Source organism: Pagrus major, chromosome 9 (assembly GCF_040436345.1).
Source record: "Pagrus major chromosome 9, Pma_NU_1.0".
Taxonomy (NCBI): Eukaryota; Metazoa; Chordata; class Actinopteri; order Spariformes; family Sparidae; genus Pagrus; species Pagrus major.
In genome coordinates this window covers 12,376,106-12,402,992 of record NC_133223.1, presented here as the reverse complement: position 1 = coordinate 12,402,992, position 26,887 = coordinate 12,376,106, and the positions used below count along the sequence as shown (strand labels likewise).

The following is a 26,887-nucleotide window of genomic DNA, read 5'->3' as shown; positions in this document are numbered from 1 at the left end:
TTACGAATGCACTACTAAGCAAGCTAGCTAACGCAACCACTGGCAGATAGCATTGTCTTGACAGTCGTTGGATGGATTGCCATCAAATTTTGTAAAAATATTCATGTCTTCCTTGGAATCAATTGCAGCTACAATGGTGTTTCTCTGAACTTTTCATTTAACACTACCACAACATCAAAAATGTTCTTGCTTTGGCTTGGTCTTTTAATCGGTCTACTTGCAAAACGAATGACATTCACATCAGTATTAGCTGTACTTTGTGTTTAATGGCAAGTAGCAAATGTAAGCATGCCAACATTCTAAACTAAGGCGTTAAATACGGTAAACATTAAACCTGATAAAAATTGTATAACTGTTGTTGCCAGCATGACGTTAGCATTTAACTTAAAGCCTCACAGAGCCACTAGTGTGGCTATAGACTGCATCTCCATGATGTAAATGAAGTGTTACAAAAATGTTGCCAGGTCTGACCTATTCAGAAAATTAGAAAATTAATTGGGGGCATATTCAAACATGATCAACGTGTTAAATTGCAAGCATGTTTATGTAGCGCTTGCTTGTCTCAGCGTGGCTTTAGATGTATGTGTGTGCAGCTGCTCTACCTGCATTCCAGTTGGGCTCACTAGGCTCCACCAGTCCCTATCCAGGCCAAAGACGAAGGCATTGGCCAAACCGTGGAGCGGCGCTGACAGGACGTGCAACAGGGTGAGAGAGAAGGATGGATCCTTTGGGTAGAATGCATTATGGAGCCTGTTGGAGGAGAGAGAGAAACAGAGGTGTTGAGTTCGTCCATAAAAAAAAGTTGTAAATAAAGAGACAACCTGCAAGAGAGCTTTAGGGGCGAGTAATTGAAGGAGAAGTCAGAAGAAGTAGAAAGACAGCAACAGGAAAAAAGGGAAAGACAGGGAACGAGAGGTTGATGGACAGAGCAACAGAAAGAAGGTGAAAGAGAGGGAGAGGACAAGTGAGTGACAGGGTGAGGGACAGGGTGAGAACGAGAGGTAATGAGAGCGAGCGGCAGAGGCAGAAAGAGAGGGAGAGAGAGAGAGAGAGGAAAAGGGGAGGGCGAAAGAGCGAGTGAGCTTTATATCAGCGTTTAAGAGCCCATTAGGCAGCGTGAGACGGCTGGGCTGACACATTCTTGGCTGCCGCTTCGACAGCACGCAGCACTTTACAAGGACAGGGAGAAGTGTAGCGCTCAACTCCCTTCCTCTCCTTCTCTCCCCTTTCTCTCATCTCAGTTTCCTGCTTCTCCTGACCACCGTCCCCTCTTCTCCTTCTTTTTCATTCCACGCACGTTTCCCTACACTCTGCCTTCCCCCCTCTCCGATATCGCTCCCATTTCTTTGCATTCAGTTTCATCTGCCTGGATATCTCATTTTCATCCTCGATCCTTTTCTTTTCAATTCCCGTCCCTGCTCCTATCTCTCTGGGAGCCTGGGGCATGACTAGGAGGAGAACCTGATATTGTGTGGTGCGGCTGCAAACTAATGGCTGCCCCTGAGAATGATGCTGCTCAGCCATTAACCCTGGATTAACCCTGTATTAGCGCTGCTCGTCGGGTTAGCCTGCCGCTAATGTCTTTTATTGATCTATTAGCCAGAGAATCAAACCACGCGCAGCTCAAAGCGTTCTCCGCATGTGCTATGTTCCTGGCTTTGGTGCGCAGAGTGAACTAAGTGGCCACGGTGGTTGACCTCAGGGTCAGGAGAGTCATCCCCGAGCTACTTGTGGCCCCGCAGGGAAGGAAGATACAAAGCCAACCATTTGAGTAAAAGGAACCACTGTGTGGTTACGAGCAGTTATGTGAGACATCACAGCCACTCATCTCTTCGTGACTGACACAGTCAGAGGATGACACATCTCCAGCTATTTAAAATGATAATGATTTCGTTGAGAGCTTATAGCGACATTGTTGTCATTTGAACTTGTCTCTCCATTAATCACTTCACAACAGAGTTGCCAATTGCTTGACATCACTGGACTCCCGAAACAAATAAACCTGCACAGCTAACGTGAGACCAGCAACAGTACTACAAATAAGGCAACTACACCAAAATCTCTGCTTATGCATAACAACAAAATGTAAATGAGGACGTTTCGACACTGTATGAAATATATCAAATAGATATAAGGTGTTTGATAGAACAATATAATGTGCTGTTACACTATAATTACATCACTACTGTCTATTTCAGCAGCCCAAGGACAGAAAAAAAAATGGAACCAATAGCATTAAATTGAAAACAAGACAGCCGCTGCTCACAGTGATGGGGACTGTAAGCAGCGACGGTCGCTTCAGCATTCGAGAAAAAAAAGCTCCACACTGCGCACGTGCGATTCTATCTCCACACTTCCTGACGTTGTAGTCCAACAGTCTACTAAAGCAAAATTTGTAGTCCTAAAGCCAAGAAATCAGTAAGCAGTTTTGCACTTCCAGTTCCCTTGTCTCAAAGTCTATGGTTTTCTTGGATGGGTTTTGGGTTAAATGCCTTATCTTGCTGAACAGAACATGTAAGTATCATAAACTTGTGTCTGCCACAAATCTTATTTTCTTGAATAATCCCAAATCCAATTGTGAAATCCCATTGGCTTTTTGACGAGGGGACCAGGGTGATGCTAACTTCCAGGTTAGCCTACAAAAATACATTAACCCTACATCACTCTATTGTACGTTTATTGTGAACTATTGTCAGCTGCGGATCAATATATTATTTAGTGTGCTGGTATTCACGGCACTAGAATGGTGTGGGACTGATGTCATTATTATGAAGGGATATTCACCCAACTGTGTGGATCATGTGTGGTACAAAACTTGTGAAAATTAGAGATCAGTCTTTCGCTAAACAGGCAATACTTGTAGGACAAACGTATGATAGGTTTTGCCCCTGTCGGGATGTGTTGGCACAGGGACAATTAGGATTATCACAGCCTTAACCTTTAAGAGGTTCTGTCAATGAAAGACAGTCAAAGAATAAATCGCGTTTACGACATTAATCAGGAAAAAAAATCAAAGAAAAACAAAGCATCTGGGTGTCAGGGAGAACAGGTAACAACATTGTATTTGCAAGTAAGCGAGTAAGTGAGAAATGTATTCATTCGAAGAAAAAGTAAAAACAGCTATGTTTCAGGTGTTGGAACAATTGCTTGTGCTACCATCAAAGTACTTGATTTTTCTCCATAATGTCATCTTTACTGAAACAACTGCACCCACATGACTACCTGGAAACTTTTTTTAAATCTGCACCAGCTCTCGGCGCCCGTGTGTCCGACTGAGTCATTTTCTCTGTCAGAATGAGAGGACTGGGCGCTCACAGTTGATTACGTTGTTAAAACTGTGTGGTGGAACGATGCTTCCTCTGTTGTGAATGAACCCGCACAAACGTAACAAGAACCTGCTGACCGACAGTAACTGTTTGTACTCGGGGTTGGATGTGATTATAATGCTTTCGGATACATTGAGGGAGTAGACTGCACATCTCAGCCTGTCAAAAGGAAACAACTGTTGAAATGTACACACATGTCTTTGGAAGACTACAGTTTTGGGGTGATTTTTTGGGCTATTGCCCAGTCCTCCTTTCGAAAATGCTGCTTTTTTAACTGACAGGTTAGAGACACGTCTACTTTGTCAAACTAAGGAAGCGCATCATTATGATCTGGGGTTTTCCACTTCCCTTAAAAACCCACTGACTCTGCAGGTGAAAAGTACAGGAGATTATTATGGAGATTCATCCACAAATCTGCTTATAATCCTCTCTTATCCTCTTTTGCAGCACGAGGTCGCAAGGTTTATTTGCTGGTAATCTGTCTCCATTTACCTCCCAACCACCCTCTTAAAAGTTGTGACAGGAAGACAACCACAAGTCGAGTTGGGCGAAAGGTTGCACACCGGCCTGCAACGAGAGCGTACCTGTTGTTAGTCAGCGTGGGTACGGGTGTCAACTAAATGCAGCTTAAAAATAAAAGTAACGGTGCAGCTAGTGGAGCGTAGAGTGCTGTGTCCTGGCGCTTGTCGGAGTGAGGACCGTTTCAGAGCGAGGCTGCCTATTTTCTGGGTTAGCCTACTGCTGTATCTCCAAGGGCCAGACCAGCTGCTGCTCACATTCATTTCACTTCCCATTAAAGGTGAAATAAATCAGGAGTCCCCACACAACCTCCTTAGAGACGCAGGAAACACACACACACACACACATGCGCGTGCAGGAAGGTCGGACACATGCGGACATGCATAAACACACGTGTCACTGCCTGTAGGTAGAGGTGTGTACACACAGCAGAACCCGGGTCATATGCATTGAAGATGTCAGGTGGAGAGGAAACGCAGCAGATGAGTGTTTGTGTGTGCGTCTGCCTTTTTGTGTGTGTGTGTATGTGCGTCTGCCTTTTTGTGTGTGTGTGTGTGTGTGTGTGTTTCTCTGACAGCGCAGCGGTGAGAGTGAGTGGGTCTGTGTGAAGGGGGGCTATTTCTGGCGTCTCATTTTTTTTTTTTTTCCTGCTGCCGCAAAGAAATGCGATCGGCGTCCGGGAAACGAGAGCTGGCAGCAAGCAATCATCTGCCTGCCACACACACACACACACACACACACACACACACACACACACACACACACACACACTCGCGCACGCACACACAGCACCTCGCAGTGCCGAGCAACACGCGCCATGGCAACGGAACAGCCGCAATTAGAGGCGAAGAGCCTTTCCCCTCCATCGAGGGAGAGACGGAGAGCGAAATGAAAGGAAAAAAGAAAGAGCGGGCGAGAGAGAGAGAGAGAAAGAGAGACAGGAAGGGAGGGGGGGCGGCGGTGGGGGAGGAGGAGGAGGCGGAGGAGGGCGGAGAAACAGCACTGCACAGGAAGGAGAGAGAGGGAGAGTGGAAGAGGAAAGGAGAGCACGATAAAGAGGTGAGAATGTGCACGAGTGAGGCTGTGAAGGGGAACGAGGGCCGAGAGCGATGGAGGAGGAGGGAGGAGGAGGAGAGAGGAGGGCTGAAGGAGTGAGGCTGAATGGAAAAGACTAAAAAGCAGAGGAGGCAGAGAGCGAGGAAGAGATGGAGGAGGAGGAGGAGGAGAGATATCCAAAAAGACAGATTGCAAGACATGAGCGAGACAAACAAAAGAGATTACGTGCGAGAGAAACCAAGATAAGACGTTGAGGGGGGAGAGGCGAGGGGGTTAGATAGAGAGAGAAGGGAGAGAGATGGAGAGACGGGTGGAGGCGTGTGGTGGTGGTGGTGGAGGAGGAGGAGGGGGGAGGCAGGCTGTTTCTCCTGTGTGAGCCGGGCTAATGAAAGATGAATGAGGGAGGCAGTGGTGGGAAGGGGAGTGTGGCTGCGGGCGATGCCTGGCTGAGCTGCCGTGTGTGTGTGTGTGTGTGTGTGTGTGTGTGTGTGTGTGTTTATCAGGGTTTGTGTGCGCGGTGTAGCCGAGCGAGTCTCACAGTTGGCTGACTGGTGTTGGACAACAGGGATGATATTGTGTATACTGTATGACTCCGGAGCGGACGGTCAACAACAATAAACGGCACATGGACGGAAGCAGACACGCGCAGCTTGAAGTCTGTTGCCACCTGTAAGCATGCAGTCAATCATTAGCACTCGCACGGCGTCTCGGAGCCTCGCTCACTTATTCAGACCTTCCATCTATCATGCTGTCAGTCACTCTTTGAACCCGTCTCTCTCCCTCACCCTCCACATTCTGTGCAAAAAATCCCTCAATCCGCCGCCTCTCCCCATCTCCTCCAATATCCCACCCTGCCAGTCTATACCACTTTCCAGCCATCAATCCCCCCACCCCCCCCACCTGCCTCCAACAGACTTCACCTCTTTTGTCTGTCTCTAATATTGTGCCGCACTTCCTCGGGAGCTGCTACTGTAACAGCTTGGATGAGAACTCCTTACCAAAAGTAGAGGGCGACCAGACAGAGAAGTCATCCTGACCCCGATCGCACTTCCTCCTCTCTCCGACTGACTGCCTGACTTCGTGTTTTTTGTTTTTTTTTCTCCTCCAGACGAATCACATGCTTCACAGTGCCAAAACAAGGCCCTAGTGCTGCCCACGGTGCTGCTGCCGACAGTACATCCAAACTTCTCTCGAGCTAAAAGGGATCATTTTTGCCAAAACGAGCATAATCCCTCGACTCAGTGTATCAAAATAATGTGGTCGACAGCTTTTGTCAATGTCTTGCTGCATCCAAATATGACAAGAAAACGTATTCATTGTTGAGAATACAGCATGTTGTCAGCGGGGATAAGCACTGCGACTATGGTGTGCTGTAAGGGGGCTCTATATACTAGAATTTTAAAAAGGAATGGCCACCTGTGGTGATACTCACTGTACAGACTACCTGTAGATTTCACAAAGCTTTTAGGCAAATTGGGTAAGCCTGTTGCCTTAACGACTTTTGGATTGTTGGACGATATATTGTCACTGTGTAATGACTGCAATAAACAATGTTATTGTCATTTTAACACCATTTATATGCCACTGATATAATGATGATACAATAGTGAAACAATGCAAGTAGGGCGTGTGCCCGCATTTATGTTTGGATGAGAGGTAGGGACATTAGTAAAATGTATAAATAAATAAATGAATGAACAAATTAATAAATTAATTAAAACACATGACCAATAAAATGAGTGTAAACACAACAGGCAATATTTTAAAATGATCGAGGTCATGTCCGTGTATCGCTGTATCAATAAGATATGCACGATAGGATAAGATACTTACAATAAGTTATGCACGATAGGATAAGATACTTACGATAAGATGTGCATGCATGCATAAAATCATTTGATAACATCATTATCCTGAAGGGCCTATTACTAAGATGATTTGCAGGCACAGGAAATTAAATCTAGGTCCAATCAGAGAAACAGAATTCTGCACAGACAAACATTTTCTCCCAAATAGAAACTAGGAAACTAATAAATATGACCTGTCACAGTTTATTAAAGTCTAACTACTCTTAATTATGCTATGAAGACCTTTTATCAAATTTCAACCAAGTGGAATCAACTTATTGAATCAAAATCCTTCAAAGCACGTTGATGTTTTGAATCTCAGCAACTTTAGGCAACAAAGTCATAAATCACTAACTTTGATTAATGAGTGACACTCGGTCAAGAGAAAACCTGACCTGTGCTTCAAACGTTTCTGCTGGCTTTTCACTTGTCGACTGTGCATGTGTGGTGGTCTTCAGGGCAGCAAAGACAGGCCGCTCATTGTTCAGTGACAACATGTGATCAGCCGCTCAGATGTGGATAAGCACTAATGCTTGTGAAGTATCAGCAGTGTGGTTTACTCTATGGATGCGGACACGTGAATGATCTACTTTGATCACCGGGTCAACATGGGGATAGCTGTCACAGTTAAGGGTATGATGCACACACCCACAGATGCATAGCGCACAATAACATAAACACACACACGCACAGGTTTTGTTTCAACCCACTGAAACATTTCACCAAATATTTCTGGAATTAGGCCTAAACACACAAACATAAACATGTGAGCGCATGCACACTTGCACAAGTGTGCACGAGTGTACACTCACACACACACACACACACACACACACACACACACAATATTCACGAACAGACAAAGAGGCACACAGTCCCTGGGGAGCGAAGCGGCTAACGTTCACCAACAGAATAAAACCCAAACAAAGAGACATCCTGTTTCCTGGAACACAACACCACTCAACCCGCTGTGCTGGGAGCAGCCAGTAAACACACACACACGCAGACACATACACACACAAAATCTGTTCATTGTACATCGCCGCGCGTGTGTTTCCGTGCGGCCTGATTCATGTACCTGTGTGTGTCTGTGTGTCCGGCGATGCCACTGGCTGTGCCTTCGAGTGCTGGTGCACGTGAGTTTATCCGTGTGAGTGGCTGTGGCTGGAAGTGTGTGCGTGTGTGTGTGTGTATGCGTGTGTGAGAGACGGAGAGGAGGGAGGGAGAGCAGATGATAGAGTAGGCTTTAGCGATTCCCTGGAGTGTGAGGCAGCGTTTACGGCACTCTCAGAGCAGCCAGAGTGATGAATATTTAAAGACGTGCCTGAAAGAGCAGGGAGGGGGGAGCGGGGCGTTTGCGTGTGCGTGTTTGTGTTTGCGTGCGCCTGCGAATGTGTGCCTAAGTGTGCGTGAGGGAGGTTGTCTAGTATCTCCTTTAGCATTTGTGTGTGCCTGTGTATACCATATGCATGTCCGTGAATGTATGTATATGCCTATACGTGCCTGTGTGTGGTATGTGAGTGTCTATATGGCTTATATATACACGTGTATAGGGACTTATAGGTCTGTATCTAGTTTATTTGCCTGCATATGTGTGTTAATGTTTGTATGGCCGTGTACATATACCTGTATCCCATGTGTGTATTTTACTCTGCATATTGGCATGCAAATACGTGTGTATTATCGTGTATACACCTCCACTACGATATTAAATCCAGAGCCTGGGTGCGTGTGTCCAGCCTCAACGCGGGTGCCTGCCCTGTGTGTGTGTTTGCACTTCACACAGCCCTGTAGGCTGGCTCTCTGTCTCGCTAAATGGGGATGAATAGCAGAGCGTCTCTGCTGCTCAACGGGAGACGAATGGCTACAGGGCCCTCCGTCTCCAGTTACACACCGATCACCGCCTGAGAGACTCACAAGCCCAAGTGCGCACACACACATGGGCACGGACAGCAGGCACGGTCATATATCCACCCAAATATTATCTAGGCCACGCAGCCACATGTGGCTTAGCTATCGTACAGGCGATCAGGGTGTTCAAAGAGCATGACATCTGACACCACAGACATCTTTGAGTGATAAAGGGCTTTGTTATCTATGTGTAAATAAGGGAGAAAAAAAAGTCAGTCCAGGCACACTGGAAAAAAACCCACTAACATCTGTACAGCTGCAATGATTAATTAATTGATCTTTTAGTCGTCAATGACTAAATTAATCTGGAACTATTCTCAGTTTGAGTCATTTTCCATATCTTTTTTTTCTAAAAAGTTCAATTTTGGCTTCTTAAATGTCTTCTTAAATCTGGTTTCTTCACTGCTCTATGACAGTAAACTGAATATCTCTGGGTCGTTGACAAAATAAGCCATTTGAGGACGTTATTTTGTGCTTCACAGATCATCATTTTTTGCCATTTTCTGACATTTTTATAGACCCGATGACTAATCAATTAATCGAGAAAATAATGGATTCATCAACAATGAAAACAAATTAGTTGCAGCTCAAAACATCTGGCTTTTGTCTTTTGCGCGTAGGAGCACATTCGGTATTTATTCTCAGGCCAACAACTCTGCAGTAGTCAAGAGTGTTTATCACGTCCAGATCTGATGCTGATTCTGATCAGCAGTGATAGAAACATGACACCCGGATGGACAATCCTATTTTCGCCCCTTTTACGTGCGTGACGCTATGAGGCACGTTCAAGTTAATGACGCTGCTGCATTATCACTTTTCCATTAGACTCTGTTCAAGCAGCGCTAAAACATCACGTTGAGTTTGAGAGACTGAAGAAAAAGATATAAAAAGTAACCACATAATCATTGTCACAGCCTCCATACTGCTTTCTACTGTTCTCTGTTTACTGGCACATCCGTTAAGTTGAACGTGAACCACCAGGAAAAAAAAGGAAAATGTTCCACTAGCAATGGGAAAGAAGTCAATCGCTTATTTTTAGGGGGTTTATCCATGTTTAAAAAAACCTGCATATACATGCTTATTTTGGTGTTGAAATAGTAATGGAGACCTGGAGTGTTGGAATCACTCCTGCAAAGACCAGAGATCAAAGCAACACAAAACGGAGAGAAATGGTAGAGTTTTGCCATCAAATCTGAAAAGAAAAAAAAAATCATCACATAGCTACAAGCTATATCAAGTTCAAAACTTATTTTAGTAAACAGGCCAACGCTGCCACTCTCTCACAGCAAATTGAACGTGAAGAGATAGATAAATTAAAAAAAAGGCTCGCAGACAAATAAAGTTGAGCCTTGCATACTGCCTTTCAGCATCTGAGGGGCTCGCTTGTTCAAGTAAACAAAATACACCACAAAAGATATTAGGGTGTACTGTACAAACCACACACCAGCCTACACACACTGAGGCACAGACACACGTCCCTGCACGTTGAATGCGAGATATTCCGAGAGGCGTAGAGGCAGGAACGGAAGGAAGGGAGTGTAGAAAGAAAAGAGAAAGCAGGAGTGTGTGTGTGTGAGAGTGAGAGAGAGAGAGGGAGAGAGAGAGAGAGAGAGAGAGAGAGAGAGAGAGAGAGAGAGAAGAAGAAGCGCATCCTGGGATGCAGAATGCCAAATACAGTGAGATAAGAGTTAATGTATCCCCCCCCAACCCCTCCTCCTTCATCCCTCCCGTTTGGCTCTCTCTTTCTTCCTCCCTACATCCATCCCTCCCTCCCTCCCTCCTCCTCCTCCTCCTCCGCCTCCTCCCCGTTTGCTTTGAGGGATGAATAATAACTGCTGCTCTGAGATTTCCTCCCTCGTTTTTCAAAGCGCAGAACGGAGATGGGGAAGGTCTGCCTGGCCCGGGCTGCGCGTGCGGGCGCGTGTGCGCGCGCACACACACACACACCAAAGCGCGGAGACGTACTGAAGCACACACAGACGCACGCACACACTGTCTTGTTCTCGCTGCTTGCCTGGAGCAGGGAAATCAGATCTCCTCCAGAGAAAGGCGGGGAGGGGTGGGGGCTTAGACGCTGTAGGGAGCCCATACTAAAATCCCCTGCAAGCACGTATAGGCCTATACACACCACAAAACCCACACACAGCATCGAGGGAAACCAAGAATAACTCGGAGGATGCATGCTGCCTCCTGGAGCGACAGGGTGAGCTCAAGGTTACAGACACATCACCGGTTCAAGCCCCGCTGCCAGGGCCAATCCGTCCGTGCTGAAGCAGCCCTCTGCAGGGCACGTAACCCCGATTGCTCAAAGGCAACAAGCTCTCCTGCCATGTGTTTTGGTTCGGGGCTTCTAGACAAAGCCTTAAAGAAAAGACCCTAAATCAGGAATGCCGAATTCTCCCTGCTTGGGGGGTGTTTCAGGAGAGCAAGAAGTCTTGGTAAAAGAGGAGCAGGCCGTCCAGGAGGAGCACTCACACATCAAGCCGCGACGCGCCGCAGAAATCGGCGGCTAGGTTCCGAGGAGAGGGCTTATTTATGCAAACAGGCGTACAAGCGCGCACAGTAGGAATCTAGACAAGCCTTGTAAACAAACACACACCCACACCATAAAGCACACAGGGGAGGCGATGTGAGAAGCAGACTGTGAAAACTCTCGTCGTGCCCGGGCAGTGCTCACACATACACACACACACACACACACACACACACACACACACACACACACACAGATGCACGCAAAGAGCTGAGAGAGAGAGAGAGAGAGAGAGAGAGAGAGGGAAGAGGCAGAGAGGGAAGGAAAAGAAGGACAAAGAGGGAGAGAAAGGAGGAGAAGGAGGAGTGCGAAGGTGTGAGTGTCTGGTGCTACTTTTGTGTTGCCGAATGAGGGCAAGAGCAGGAGAGAGAGGGAGAGGGAGGAGAGAGAGAGGGAGAGAGAGAGACGTGGTAAAGTGATGTATAATGACTCGTCCGTGCGTGTGTGTGCGAGCGCGGGCGAGGAAAAGTAGGAGCGCTTTCCCATTTCAATTCGCAACAGCTGGTGTCGAATTAACACATTTACCAGTGTGCATTTGGAACAGATTAAAATTGTGTGTGGCGTGTGACTGCATGTGTGTGTGTCTGTGCGTGCTTGTTTGTGTGTGTGTGTGTGTGTGTGTGTGTGTGTGTGTGTGTGTGTGTGTGTGTGGTAGCAGACAAGGGCCAAAAACAAGAGCGTGTTTGTGTGTGGGAGTGTCTGTGTATTAACGCAATGGATCAGGGCATGGAGAAATGGCAGCGGGAGGGGAGGGGGGGTGTGTGTGGGGGGGTGGGGGGGGCAGATTGAGTGAGCGAGAAAGAGAGAGGGAGAGAGAGAGAGAGAGAGAGAGCTCTACCCGACGGCTTTAGCTGCTGCCCTGGGCCGTCTCTCTAAGCCCTGTTTAGGAGGCTTTGGAGCTCAGATAGAAATAATCCCCCACTCAGACACACACACACGCTAGGCATGCACACACAAAATAAGAACGCGCGCGCGCACACACACACACAGACACACACGTACACAAACACACGGGAATGCAGACAGACACGCAGAAAGCACGCACGCCCGAGTCGAGGCGGACAAACAACTGCGCACACACGCAGCGACAGCACATTCGCCTTGACACGAAACCAACCACCCGCCTACACACACACACACACACACACACACACATACACAGGAAAACACACACTCGGGCTGTCTGCCGAGCGCTGCTTCCGCACGGCAGAGCACAGCGACATCGGCACGGCACCGTGACAAACACTTTACACACTCCAGCACTCAGCGGAGGGGAGGGAAGGAAGGAGGGAGAGGTGGAGAAAGAGGGGAGGAGGCGGAGGAGGATATGAGCCGGGGGGAGGGAGGTGAGGGAGTGGGGGGGGGGGGCTAACAAATTAATAGGAGCCGGAGATATATACAGCCAGCGCTGCTGCCGCCGCCGCTGCTGCTGCTGGGGGAGGAGGAGGTGGAGGAGGAGGTGGGAGACGACGACGAGAGAGCAATTCATTCCCGTTTTCTCCTCGTTCGCTCTCTGGAGAAAGGCAGAGCGGAGCGGAGCTGAGCGAGAGATCGTGTTTGCTCAAGAGAGGGAGGGAGGGAGAGAGAGAGAGAGAGGGCTTTGTGTGGAGGGAGGAAAAGTGGAGGAGGAGGAGGAGGAGGAGGAGGTGGGGAAGTGACATAAAAACACAGGAGGGGAGAGACCGAGAACCCAAGCGAGGAAGTGTGGAAATAAGCGGAACATAACAAAAGAGCGGAGAGGAGGAAGAGAGGAAGAGAGAGTGACATTAAGGGAGGAGAGGAAGGAAGCGGGGAGGGAAGGAGATGAGGAGGGGAGGGGAGGGTGAGCGCAGGATGCAGTTTGTCATCTTCATCAGCCGACTGTCGCGAGGGAGAAGGGGGATGGGGGGGGGGCTGGAATGGATGGAGAGGTGAGTGAGGAGAGGGCGATGCGAGGATGGGGGGTGAGGGGGGCGGTGTTTCAGCGGAGCCTTTGAGAGACGTTGACCCTGTAATTGACCTGTGACTCCGCCTACATCGCCGTGGCGACAAGCAGAGCCGCCGCAGCTAATCACTTAGTAACCCTGACCTGTCAATCACACCGGCTCCGCGCGGAAGAGGAGGGGGGAGTGGGGGGGCGAGCGGTGGCAAATGAAAGAAAGCGAGAGAGGGAGGGGAGTGAAGGAGTAATAACAGCACTGGGGTTATCATTTACTGGACCACCCGCCTCCTCCCACCACCAGCTCTCAGCCTGCGAAGCCCTGGTTTTAAAAAGAAAAGCCAATAAAATGCTCTGTGCCTCCAACACACACACACACACACACACACACACATACAAGCACACAGACACACGCAATCTCCTTTAGTGTTTGTGCTACAGAGAGAGAGAGAGAGAGAGAGAGAGCAGAGCTTTCTGAGAGTTCAGATAAGAGAGAGCAAGAGAGGAGGACGGGAAAGGCAGAGCGGGGAGGAGGAGGAGGAGGAGGAGGAGAAGGAGGAGGAGGAGGGAGTGACGGGTTGAGAAGAGATAAGATAGCAGAGTGAAGCCAACATGCAAATAAAACAACAGAGCGCAACAGAGTTTATGTGCCGCACAGGTGTGTGTGTGTGTGTGTGTGTGTGTGTGTGTGTGTGTGTGTGTGTGTGTGTGTTACCTGTTGATGAGGGGAAAGATAGACACCAGCAGGTAAACGGACGGGTACCACTTCAGCGGCTTGATCTCCTCCGCCAAGGAAACCTGGAGGAGAGAAAACTGACTAATGACCCACGTCGAGAAACTGAGCGCTCGCATTAACACTCTTGTCTTCCTATCTCTCAAACACACACACACACGCACGCACGCACACACACGCACTGACAGGGTTTTAACTGGAAGATCAGTGCACTGAGGCAAACAACAAAGGCCAATTAAAACCTAATAAAATATTAACCTGCTGATAATACGCAATATCCACACGGTTATGAGAAGAAACGGGGATGATTCCAATTAAACTGGAAGCCAATACTCTGCCGTAATGTGAACGGGATGAATTCAATATCTCTATCAGGCGGGAAGACGGAGAGATGCGGCAGCGGCTAAAAAGTCGAGGAGGGGGAGAGCCTGGCGGTGGAGAGCTTTTACAAGCCGTTATCTAATTCCCGGGAGAGGAGGACTCTTGCGTCCGGAAGAGGCTGAGCAGCGCGGCCCCCTGGATCGATTTTCTGCGCTGTGCTGCCCTCCTCCCCTTCATCCCCCAGGCTGGGACGCAGTAGCCGAGCCAGCGCAAAGCCTCCATCTCTCTCTCTCTCTCTCTTTCATCTCTCTCTCTCTCACACACACACACACACACACACACACACACACACAGCCAGTGCCAGGGGGCAGGCCCACGAGCTCTGGTCTCTACCCCCACATGCTGGAAATTAATTACTCACAAGAAAGACCCCGAGGCGTGCAAGCTCTAACGCAGGCATTTTAAACAATTCAAATGAAAATCACGAGAGCCCCCCGGTGGTATTTTATCTTATGAGTGTGTGCGTGCGTATGTGTGTGTATGTGTGTGTTAGTGGGAGGGGGGTACTAAATATAAGAGCCAAGTTGCCACCGTAGTTCCACATCACAGGCTGTAAATACACAACCCACACACAAACAGTACTAATGGGAAGCTCTGACATCAGTGGCCATGTCAAGCTCTGCCTATTGTCGTCTCAAGTGTGTGAGAGTATGTGTGTGTGTGTGTGTGTGTAAGTGTGTGTGTAATGGGAGGAATGCCTCATTGGCAGAAGGGGAAAGGGCAAGCCAGGAGCCTGAAGGATGCTCCATGGAGCAGGGAGATCTGTACGTGCCTCAGTGAAAAAGAGGTTCCAAAAATTGGTTTGAAAAGAATGCATGAAGCCGGTGATCTGAGATAAAAAATGTAGGTGAGGTGCAGAGTCAGGCATTTGAGGAATTTCAGCGAGCGAGAGACAGGATGTGGACTAGTGGAGGAGGAGGAGGAGGAGGAAGAGCGCGGCTAAACAGCCTCGTGTTTTTAATCACAGCCCTCCCGTGTCAGAGGCCCCTGCGCTGCACGGGAAGCAGAGGGGAATGAAACCGTAATTATGTGCGGCGGGCGCAGCGGTCCCGACGTTAATGACGCGCGCTAGATTACAGACGGTTATCAGGAGCGACCCGGCCCCTTCACCACCCACTGCACTCACCCTCGCTCGCAGAGAGAACACCTACTCTAAAAATACCAGCGTCAGAGTTTCCAAAATATGCTCTCCAACATCGGATTCAAGGACTTTTCAAAAGGTTGTTTTGGAGTGAAATATACGGACTGAAACTTAAAACTTCACATTTTTAAACCGTTTCATAAAAACAATGTTTTTTACATGAGTCATGACACTGTCATCTACAATCTACATCTGCTGCAGTATTAACACCACAATCCATCACAGGGTTTTTCTCTGATGTGATGTGTCAGAGGTTACTGGTCATGTATAATGTTATATACTGTACACATTATGGTTTTGACAACGATTGTTTCCAACTCTTAACTTTAAGGCCAACATGGACGAGAAAAGCTGAGAAAAATTTGAACATCATCAATTTCACAGCAGCTCCAGAACAGTTATAAAATGCTACATTTCTAGTTGTTTTGACAGCTAAAATGCTGTATTTCAATTATATTTAAAATGGCATTTGTTGTTCGTTTTGACTGCTTTATTTGCTTTTCTTAAATCCGCAATAGATTTTCAGGGACAGGTTACACCCAAAAGCATTTTGTCAAGAAACCAGAGTTAATGCTGAGGCAAACTCACTATCTGACAGCTGGAGAGTGGATCCCAACAAAAGAAGGTATGCATGTTTTGTCAGAGCCATGTGTCCTCCTCTAGAGCCCTTGAGAGACAATCGCAGCTGTCCTTGCAGCTTATTCGCGGTGAGGATGTTCTTCGGGATGTTGGCTACGCGTAAAAGTCAAATTTGGCACGTCGGTGAGGATGCACGCGTGCTGAGGTAACGCTCACCGAGACGCACGGCTGCGCAAGCGGGCACACGCACATGTATACCGACAACACAAGTAGGCATTTCACATTGTGACTCAAGGCGAAGCTTGTGTGGATCAGTAAACAAACACCCTGGGAAGATAACGAACAAGCAGCTCGCTGTTTGCTCAGCCAGCTTTGTTGCTACCCGACGGGACCGAGCTGCTGTGTGTGCAGTTGTGCAAATGTGTTTAAAGGTGTGTGTGTGTGTTTGCGTGTGTGTGTGTGCAGCCTGAGTCCTTCTTCCGAATATCCTCTCGCTGACCTGTGCTTGTGTGTGTGTGTGTGTGTGTGTGTGTGTGTGTGCACTCATGCCTGACTACAAACAAATTGCTCGGGACACACAAAGATGCGTCACGACCATGTGACTGACAGCCCTGATAACTGCCAACACTAGTTATGCACGTCATCACTCCAGCCAGATACACACACACACACACACACACACACACACACACACACACACACAGATAGATGGGCAGGGGGATGTTGCCAGGCTGAGTCAGAGAGAGGGAAAAAAAAAAGATCAGGAATAGGGAACGCAAGAAACTACATGTGTGAGTGCAAAACAGGAGAAGCGCGCGTGTGTGTGTGTGACACAGTAACAGAGAACATGTGAGGCGCGGAGGGAGAGAGATGTGCCGACGTGAATGGAAATCACCAGAGCCAGCGGTCTTCAGACACCCAGCAGGAAACGCTTTCTCTAGTTTACACCTGCTGCTACACGCACACACACACACACGCACGCACGCACACGACGCGGAGCTCGCTGGCTTGGCAAGCACAAACGGGGAAGGCTGTTGTTGTTTTAAAGCATCGCGGCGCGTGCATAAACTCTCATAAATATTCATGTCCATGAACCTGGCTTGTTGCTTTATTCATGCTGGGTATGAGTACAAGAGTGAGAGAGACGGAGCGAGGGAGAGAGAGAAAATGAAAAGAGAGGGGGGGAAAGAGAGGGAGCGCAAAGTGAACGGGGAAGAGAAAATCAGATGGAAACGAGGAAAGCGACCGGGAGAGAGAAATATGAGGAAACGGAGAGTGTGATAAAAACCACTGTTGACTTATTTACACTGTGTGCTACACATAGCAATTAGCCCACATGAACAGTGTGTGTGTGTTGCTGCCACATACTCATGCACACATGTCACTTGTGAGGGTTATGCCGGTTCAGTGTGCAGTAATTACATCTGCCACTTAGGGGCAGCATCTACATAACCTTAACCCTAACCTGCCCTCCACACCTAGCCCAGCAGGGAGGAGGAGGTGCATCAGCAGAGGGGAGGGGAGGGGAGGAGGGGTGAGGTAACTAAAGGCAAGACGACTGGGGATTGCTGCTTTTAACATTTCATGAGTAGCACTGTGACACTGACCGCCTTTGCGGAGGATGCTTTGGTTTAGGTGGAACTGAAGGCTTTACATTTTAATGATTTGGTGTCTCCATAGCTGTGTCTGACGAGTGGGCAGGGAAAGGTTTAAATCATGCAGCTTTCGCGGCCAGCAGGTCGCATGAAACAAGAAAGAAAGAAGCTTTCAAATAGTCGGAGAGAGGAAACACTTCCCAGTACCAGCATTTTACAAGAAATGTATTATTTATTTAATGGGGTGCTCAAGTAATTTCGTACCGCACTTCCATAAAGTTATAGGACTCACAAAAGGCACATTTCAAAAAGAATGTTTTAAATCAAAGCAGCAGAAGCAAAGATATCCAAACTTCTACTTGTCTCTAGTATGGGTCAAGCATCCTAAATTTCCCATGATGCAACCAATAAAATCTGTTTGTAAAACCCTTCCTGCCCACATATTTCAAACTCCACTCCCTGAGTTGGTAATGCAGGCCTTCTGTTTGGTACAAATGTGTCGTCTCTACGTCCATGCCAACATAACCCTGATGAAACTTCATGCTGTGACTGACCAGCTGTGCGGAGGATGGTAAGGAAGAAGTCTTTAATCTTCTCTCCCAAGCACTTTTTTCCCCTCATTGTTCCATAACTACTTTGGTCACTTTTAATGTGCAAAAGTATGAATGTGGTCATACAACTCGTCTTATGAACTAGTTCTGTTCGGGCATCATCTAAACTAGTGTTAAATCAGCGGGGAGCCCCTTTACACTAAGAAGAAGCCCTCACATTTACAAAAAGAAGCACTCTCTCCCAAATCAATGTTCTCTTTCTCCATTTCCCTTCTCTTCATGCCCTGTTTTTCTAGGTATATGCAATTGTTACAGGTAGCGTTTCCTTTTTCCTTTTCTGTCCCTTTCTGTTTCAGTAGGTGTCAAGAGGTAAAATGACACCCCGCTGTTAGATACCCAGCGAGATCACAAGGGTTAATCCTGCACACACTCTAATCTTCAACTTCTGTGTGTCTGCATGTATAAGTGTGTGCTGGAGTATTGAGAAATGCGATGGTCAGATAGGCCCATTACCTTTCGTCTCTCTCTCTCTGGGTTGAAGGTTCCCAACCATGACTGCATCTGTGTAGAAAAGACACGAAATGGGAAGAAAAGGTCAGGGCACAGACAACAACAGAGTGATGTGATCATTTAAATCAGTTAGTATTCCTAGAGAGAAGTGGCCTGCAGTGACAAGCGACTATCACACCAACACAAAATCCCTCCACCTTCTCCCCCGTCCCTGCAAAACTGCCTAATTCACAGCAGAGCGCGGAGCTTAGAGGCAGAGCGGAGCACTTAAACAGCTCCCAGCATCTCACAAAGAGAAGGAACTGATCAGCCTCAGTGCACACAATATGACACGAGGAAGAAGAAGAAGAAAAGCCGAAGGGTGCAGAGAAAGGGAAGACATTTTCTTGAAGAAGTGTTAGAGAAAAAGGAAAAAGTGGAGCGAACGTGGTAGATCTGAGATCTCCAGAGAGAACGTGGGAATACTTCTCGCTCTTCCTCTGTCTCCTCTCTCGAGGGAATGCAGGGAAAATGTCAACAGACACGCGCAGGAACACACACACACATTCTCACATGCACAAGACTGGGATTTGCAATGGTGGGAGAGGGGCGAGGGGGGCCGTAGGAAGCCAGAAGGTTTATGTAACTCAAGACATCAGAGACAAATCTCTGGAGGCCGGTGTGAGCTTCACACACACACACACACACACACACAAAGAGGCAGCATGAACGATGCACGCTAACTGCTCTTCTGTTCTGCTATTTATCAACTCAATGTTGCCATGGTTTCTCTGTGCTGACGTGATTGTCATGGTAAATCTACTGGTGACCACAGTGTTTTTGCAGCGCAACACACACAAAAAAAAAAAGATCTGGTTAGGCTGAACTTCCTCCAGAGCAGCGCTTTGTTGTCCAGCTGAGCACCACTATCCATCAAAATCAACCAACGCTGATAATAAGTGGCAATACCATTAGCCTTCAGCCAGGGTCTCCAGTGCATGTACCCACATTCTGTTGCCATCTCTATTAAGCTGCGCCACAGAAAGTCGAGCAATTTAGCCTGTTAAGTGTTGAGGCATGAGGCTTGGGAGGGAAGAAGCGGGCATGTACAGATCACATAAACAAACACACCAGCACACTCCCAGACCTCCATGTCTGGCCTCATAATGACTCATTAGCTTTCAAAGCCCTCTAGTTACACAGTCCCTCAGAATGAGTCCATGTTTTTCTAAACAGCCCCGGTGTAAATGACTTGGACTTGGTAAACTAATGAGAAATAGAGTCGTTTTCTCCCACGATCCTCCCCCTCTCTTCCAGGTCTGGAGTCTAGAAAGCGGAGAAACTTCTCCGTCCAGCCAACATCCCACCTCTCTTCACTCAGCCTGCTCATCTTTATCCCTTTTCCCCGTTGCGTCGCCACCACCTACCCTGCTTTCAAAGCTTTTGAAATTCTTTCAAGTGAGACAGCCTGCAGCTGAAAAGAGATAAGGCTTGAGCTCTTCATAAATATGATAGAGAAAGCAAAACGGCAGAGAGAAGGGGGAGACAGACGTAGAGGCAGAGAGGAAAAGAGGGGGGAGGAGAGAGAGAGAGGCAGAGAGAGAGACGGGCGGAGGTGGAGAAGAAAAGAGAGGGAGAACGAGAAAGGTGGAGAGCAGAGATAGAGAGAGAGAGACAGGAGGCTGAGGGAGAGACAGCTGAATACTGTGAGCTGAATGACTTATGAGATGCAGATTGCAAACCAGCGACATTCATTCATTCTCTTTATCACGTTCATGATAAAGAGCTGTGTAGTCTCTTTTCCTTTCCCTTTCCCTTCAGCTACCTGCTGTCTGTCTCCGATGTCGTCTGTCTGCAGCCCGACTATCTGTGAATCTGTCTCACTGTACCATTGTTCACTCCTCCACCCAGACAAAGAAAGCCAACATTCACGACGACTATTCATCGCGAGTCTGATGTGATTTATCAAAATGCAAAAAGAGAGCGTGAGGGAGAATCAGGCTAAAGCCACATCAGGAGCCCACGCACATATTGCTGTAACACATGTCTGCCAGCACCCATCGGCCGGCACCACAGCCACATTGCGTGGTGTCGTCAGATCAGGGGAATGGCAGCTATGTGAACTTTGCGGAATGCTGCCTCTGGGCTCCTACTGCACTCTTACAGTGGAAAAGCACAGAGAGCTACGAGCTCACACAGAGAGGTGATCGACTAAGTGCTACATAAATTAATCAACTCATTATCTATACAAATTAACTGCTTGGAGCGTAAAATGTTTAAAAGTATAGAAATATGCCCATCACATGAGTACAAAGAGCAACAGTGATGTCTTCAAACAACTTGTTTGCCCAACCAAAAGGTCAGAAAACCCAATATATAATCATATAATCCTATAAAAGAGAAGGGTTCAAGTCAATATTAAAATTTTACAAGTCATTCAATAGCTCAGTTGTTCTAGTTGCTGAATGAAGCAAATTTACCAGCCACTTGCATATTTAATCAGCATTTAGCAGGTGTCTGGTGCAAATTTTGTCCCCTGTATGAGAGTCTTCTGCAGGCTTCACTAAGTTAATTGCTGACATCTGTTAATGCTGAGTTTAGGTAGTCAGACCATCACCAAACAAAATCCCAGGTTAACGGAATGTATGTAAAGAGGCAGAATGTAAAATTATCACCCAAACTACGTGCTGTGTAACATGTATCACAGTTTACAAACAGACTTCCTGGTTTAACTTCAACCTCCTTTCGGTTTTATCTCCGAATCTGAACAGTTGGCTTGTTTACAACCTGTGTGACTGTCTGAACTATTGGGATTTTTGACCGAACAGGCGCTGCTGGAGAGATGTCATTATGTTCCCACATTTCAGCAAGGGCACTATGGTTAACTACAGTGTTATTATGATTGATAAAAATGATGGAGAAAACTACAAAAATAAGACCAAAGTTGTAATAAATCAGTTGAATGATGAAGCAGCACTGTTTCTGCATTAATGCATCTGTATTGAGGGATTTGTGAGGACCTACACTGATTACTGTTATTTCATTCTATAACATATTGAAAACATAAATTCTGGTTTTATTTTACCTCCTAACCCTTAAATAATACATCACATACATAAAATTATATTAGGGACTTTTTCTCAACTCTCTATTTTTACAGTATTCCTCCTAAGTACAGAAATATGAGGACACACAGACAGCAGTCCCGCCTGACTTCTCAGAGATGTCAGTTCCACTAATGTCACTTTTCTAAAAGGTCACAATGCATTTGGATTCAGCTAAATTGCCTGTGTCTCGCTGCTGTTGCTGCTGCTGCTGACTGGACGCATGTTGAGCACTCACCCTCTCATTGGCCACACAGATGATCCGGGCGTAGCAGCAGATCATCAGGAAGATGAGGCTGAACAGAGGCACGTACCATCTGCAAATCATAAACACGAGCACGTAGTAAGAACACTCCAAATGAACAATGATATTAAAAGATCATTCCTGTGGTTTTGTCTGTGATGGGTGTTTTTTTTGGACTCCTTTAAGTGCTGTTTCAGGAGGAGGGGCAGGAGGTTTGGAGGACACTGTCATATATCCTAATACAATTTATACTGTGATCGAGAAGAATGAGTGGATACTATAGAATATGTGAAGTGAAGCAAAATCTAAAACCTCTTTTGCTTTGTTAAAAACAGCAATACATTCACACACCTCTCTCTTTATATATTATATATGAGGTTGCCAAATTAGTCCGTGGACCATTATGACCCCTGCTTTAAATACTCTTTCAGTATAAACTCTGTGTATTACCATTTTGATTTGATCAACCCTTTATCTATTACCAAAAAAAAACAACATTTAGTTTTATTCTAATCCAAAATAATAATTTAATAATTTATTCTCATCAAACCATTTCCTAAGTTGTTAATGATATCATCATCATTATTATTTTTACTATTTTTCATGACTCAACTGGATAGTACAGCTGAAGAGTGACAGGACACTGGATGACATGCAGCACAAGGCCACAGGTTGAATTCGCACCCTGGGCCACTGCGATGAGGCTACAGCCTCTGCACTTAGGCGCATGCTCTACCAACTGACCTACTTTAACAACGTGACCATTTCCTACGTTTAAACATTTTGCATACTACACTCCCCGTGATTGTCTTTAAGTCACACCGAGAAAAAAACAGTTTTGTATCGTCTGCAAACAGACGAAACAGCAACATTTCTGACACCTCGCAGAGTTCATGATAAAAGGAGCTGATATACAAAGGACACCCAGTGTGCACATAAACAGCACAGAGTGGAATCGGCCTGAGTCAGCACCTCTGGACCTTACCGCACATAGTTTCAGTGAGCAAAGAGAGAGGGTGACAAAGAGCAAAATGCCACCAAAGTCACAACACCAGAAATGCATGGCATTCCCCTGGGATGAAGGGTTGACAATCAATGGAGGCGCATGGGAGAAAAATAACATGTCAGGTATTTCTGAGTGGAGTAAAGGGAGCGAGACGAGCGAGAGAAACGGGGGTGATGGCTTTGTTGGAATGGCAGCCTCGTGTTGCATAACCTCTTGGGAGGTGATGTAAGCTCCAACGAGTTTCAACCTCTCCCTCTAATCATGAAACGGGTCTTTGTCTCGCTTTGATAGACAGGTTCCTGGCCACCACGTCTCTGTTCAGCATCAGTAACTCCGAGCAGACGTGATGAGCCAAGTCTTCCAGAGCACCTGGCACAAGCCGGGGAAGAATTGGCCAAATGCACCTATGTGATAAACATATTGGATTGTGCAAAGGAAGAACATCAAGAGTAATTATAGGCCTAATCATGATCCAGATAAGAAAAAAAAAGTTCAATTGACATTCAGAGAGAGAGAGACTGAATCTGACTGTGACCCATAAATAAAAGGGACACATGGTTTCAAAGGAAAATGTATTGGGAATAAATGTCCAGCACTTTGCCTGAAAAGTCCTTGGTGTGTGCTATAAACTGCAACTTTAGCAGCATCTAAAACTGCGAATATTAGGTCCTTGGCCTAATTTAACTTTGTCCACACTTGTCTTCCAAGCCTGCGGGTGGAAAAAAATCTCACTGATCATTATCAAATTAAACTTTTTATTGGCAGGGGAATCCGAGACGGTAGGCGTTTGTGTCACAGCAAGAAACTTTACACGTCATGTTACTTCACATCTCATATGATATACAAAGAACACCATCGCTGAACATGTGTGTGAGTGCATGTGTATGTGCACATCCACGCAGGTTCAATAATGGCATGGGACAATGATGAAAGTGTTTCAGGGGAGACCTGAGCGAGCGTCACCTCGGTGTGATTTAATAACCTGCTCTCCGGAATAAACAGCGTCCAATTACACCAGCGCACGTCCCGTTAATGATGGAGAGACGAGGTGGGGGGAGGTGGGCGAGTTGGTGGAGAGGGGAAAGGAGGGGGTGGCCTTTTTAACGATAGCGTGGGGGGGCTGCGAGGAGGAGAGAATGACGGGCGGCAGCTACAAAGTGCTCTAATTAGCATGATAATGATCTGCCATTAGAGTCCGCTGTGCTCTACAGCTGAGCACTACCCGGAGAGAGCGGAGAGCAAGAGGGAGACGGGAGGGAAAGAATGAGAGAGAGAATGAAATGGAGGCAGAAAAAGAGAAGATCCGGAGTGGGCAGGGGAAGATAAAAGTGACGAAGAGAATAGAGGTGAGGATGGAAAGGTGGATGGATGACAGCAGATTGCGGGTCAGGACCAGAAAGGGGAAGGAATAAGAAAGAAGCATCGGGTGATTAAAATACAGGAAGAGGGATAAGGTCATACTGGGAATGAAAGGAAAAGCAGAAAAAGGCTGCAGCAAAAAGACCGACTAGGGAGGGATGGATAGAAAGACGGATATCCAAAGAAGGGGTTTGAGAGGACAACAGTGAGCACAGTAGAAGCCTTAAACTGGCAGAAAGAAAGATCATCACAGACGCACAGAGATTCAATCTCTCGGCCTTAGCCTGGCCTTCCCTCCAGTGCTGCTCTGAAGTGAAGGATGAGGCTCAGATGAAAGGAGCCTTAATTGAAGTGCCAGGTAGGAGATGAGAGTACGGTAGGGAGCAGGGACTCGCCTGTGCTGGTTAGTGCTCAACTAACGCAGCCATCAACTTTGACCAACAAAATGCTGCTGCTCTGTGAAGGATCATGATCTACCTGTTCAACCACTTAGAGAGGGATGGAAAGACCAGACAGACAAAAAGAGAAGGAGACACAAAGACAAGGAGGAGCCAGTGTGTACGCTGTGTCTCACTTCAAGCACTAATGTAAAAGTTAAAAGGAAAGAAGACACAAGAGGCTGTGCTTTTGAGCTAAACGCTAACATCAACATGATCAAAATGTTACCATAATGATGGTGAGCAGGCATAATGACTGAAATGTTTATCATCTTAGTAGTTTATTAGCCTGCTAACATATGCAAATGCTAGTGACCTAAGGCGGTAAGGTGCGAACCAGAAACCAAAACGTCCCCTGTTTGAATCTGACTGGGGACCTTTCTGCATCTCCGGTTCCAGTTCTGCCCAGAGGTTTCTGCCTGTTAAAAGGCAGTTTTTTAATCAAGGAGTATGGTCTAGACCTGCTCAATTTGGAAAGTGTCATGGGATGACATTTGTTGATGTCTCTACTTTTAACTACCTAGTAAAGTCATTAAATTCCCCAAAAAGATTGTTAAAAAAAAACAAAAACAAAAACACAAGAGTTACATTTCTAAGATACATCTTCTTGGAACCATGAATTTGTGCCAGACCATCTTGTAGATACTGAGATATTATACTGAATAAATGAAAACCTTAAAAACCTAAAAAAAAAAAAAAGTCAGCTGAATAGCGAGTCATTGAGATTCGGAATTTGAGGGACCTACTGCCATCTGACAAGTGATACAGAATTATCTGCTGTCGTACCCCCAGACTACAAAGTTTGTTTCACTCAGGCTGAGACTCTTAAACACATCCTCTCCATGAAAATATTTGCTAGTTTTTATGACATGATTATTTATTTTTTGTGAGTAGCATTAAGGGACTACAACTATAATTCAGCGATGCAATCTTGTTTTGTAAAGATGATTAAACTGAATCTAGAATGTTGAAAGACATTATGATTTCTCCTGTGGGTGCCGTGAAAATTTAAAAATAAATTCCATGACATTGATCCATTAATTGTCAAGACATGCCACTAAGAAACACAAATGTCAACCTCATGGTGGCGCTAGATGAACACTCAGTGGATCACCAAAATCAGCAGGATTCACCTCTGGGAGCAATGAATATGTCCACAAAACTTAACGTCAATCCATGTTGAGATAGTTCAATCTGGACAAAAGTGGTGGATGGACTGACCAATCAACCTACTTCACTATCGCTACAGCTTTCTCGCCCACTAAAAGTACCCCAGTTACGATAAGCTTTAATTTTTGGATGTCATTTTCTCAGCTTTTCAGTGCTATCTCTGACCGGGGCCCATGATACACACCGACAGGGACCTCTAAGAGCGGTGACTCAGCTAAGCTCCAGTGCTTCCAATTGCTGACTCAACCCCTGAAATTCAGCACCTCCGTCACAAAACGCTGTCCTCTGCTTTTCATTCTCCTTCCTCTCTCATCCCCTTTCACACCCTCCTCCTCTTCCTCCTCCACCGAGCCTCCCCCGCCTCCTCTGTCCTGTCTGTGCGCTTCGCTGAACTCTGATGAAGACACACTACGGGGCGTGGGCAGAGACGAGGGCAATCTATTTCTCTAGCTCTCCTCTTCCCATCCCGCTATGCCGCCCCTCTTTCCTTCTCCCGCTGAGTGATTCCCTGTCTCTCTAACTGTACCCCTTATGTCTCCCCTCCCACCTTTTCCACTTTTCACCTTTAAAACCAAAACCTCTGCTCTCTCGCGCCTTCTCCCAGCAAGCTGTCAGCATGGCGCGTGTGTTTGAGCCTGTGTTCTTTCCATGACTGGTGCTGCCTCGGCCTCTAATCTCTCGTCTGGTTTGATGTAATTAGACCTAATGAAGATTCCCTGATCCTCTGAGCGGCTCGTCCCCCCGGGCCACGACAGCATGGAAAACTAGACAGAGCCGGGGAGCAGAGGAGCACTGATAAAAGAGACACAGGCTCGTTTAGCACAGCTGATAGCTATGTGTTGTTCTGCGTGTGTGTGTGCGAGTGTTTGTCTGTGAGAGTCTGTCTGTGTGTGTGCATGCTTATTTGTTTAGAAAGATTGATTCCCTGCTGATGCTGCGAGCAGCAACGCGATTACCTTGGCTCATAGCGGAGTGTTGTTGTGTGCAT

General features: G+C 46.7%; 1 protein-coding gene across 1 annotated transcript in view; it reads right to left on the bottom strand.

Moving 5' to 3' along the window:
- LOC141002329 (cyclic AMP receptor-like protein A) overlaps positions 1 to 26,887 on the bottom strand; it is a 51,781-nt gene that overhangs the window by 10,492 nt on the left and 14,402 nt on the right. The window contains exons 9-12 of the mRNA XM_073473625.1: positions 21,922 to 22,000; positions 18,604 to 18,651; positions 13,826 to 13,908; positions 603 to 750 (exon numbers count right to left, since the gene is read on the bottom strand). Coding sequence (XP_073329726.1) covers positions 603 to 750; positions 13,826 to 13,908; positions 18,604 to 18,651; positions 21,922 to 22,000 — 358 coding nt within the window. The remainder of the gene's footprint in view (positions 1 to 602; positions 751 to 13,825; positions 13,909 to 18,603; positions 18,652 to 21,921; positions 22,001 to 26,887) is intronic.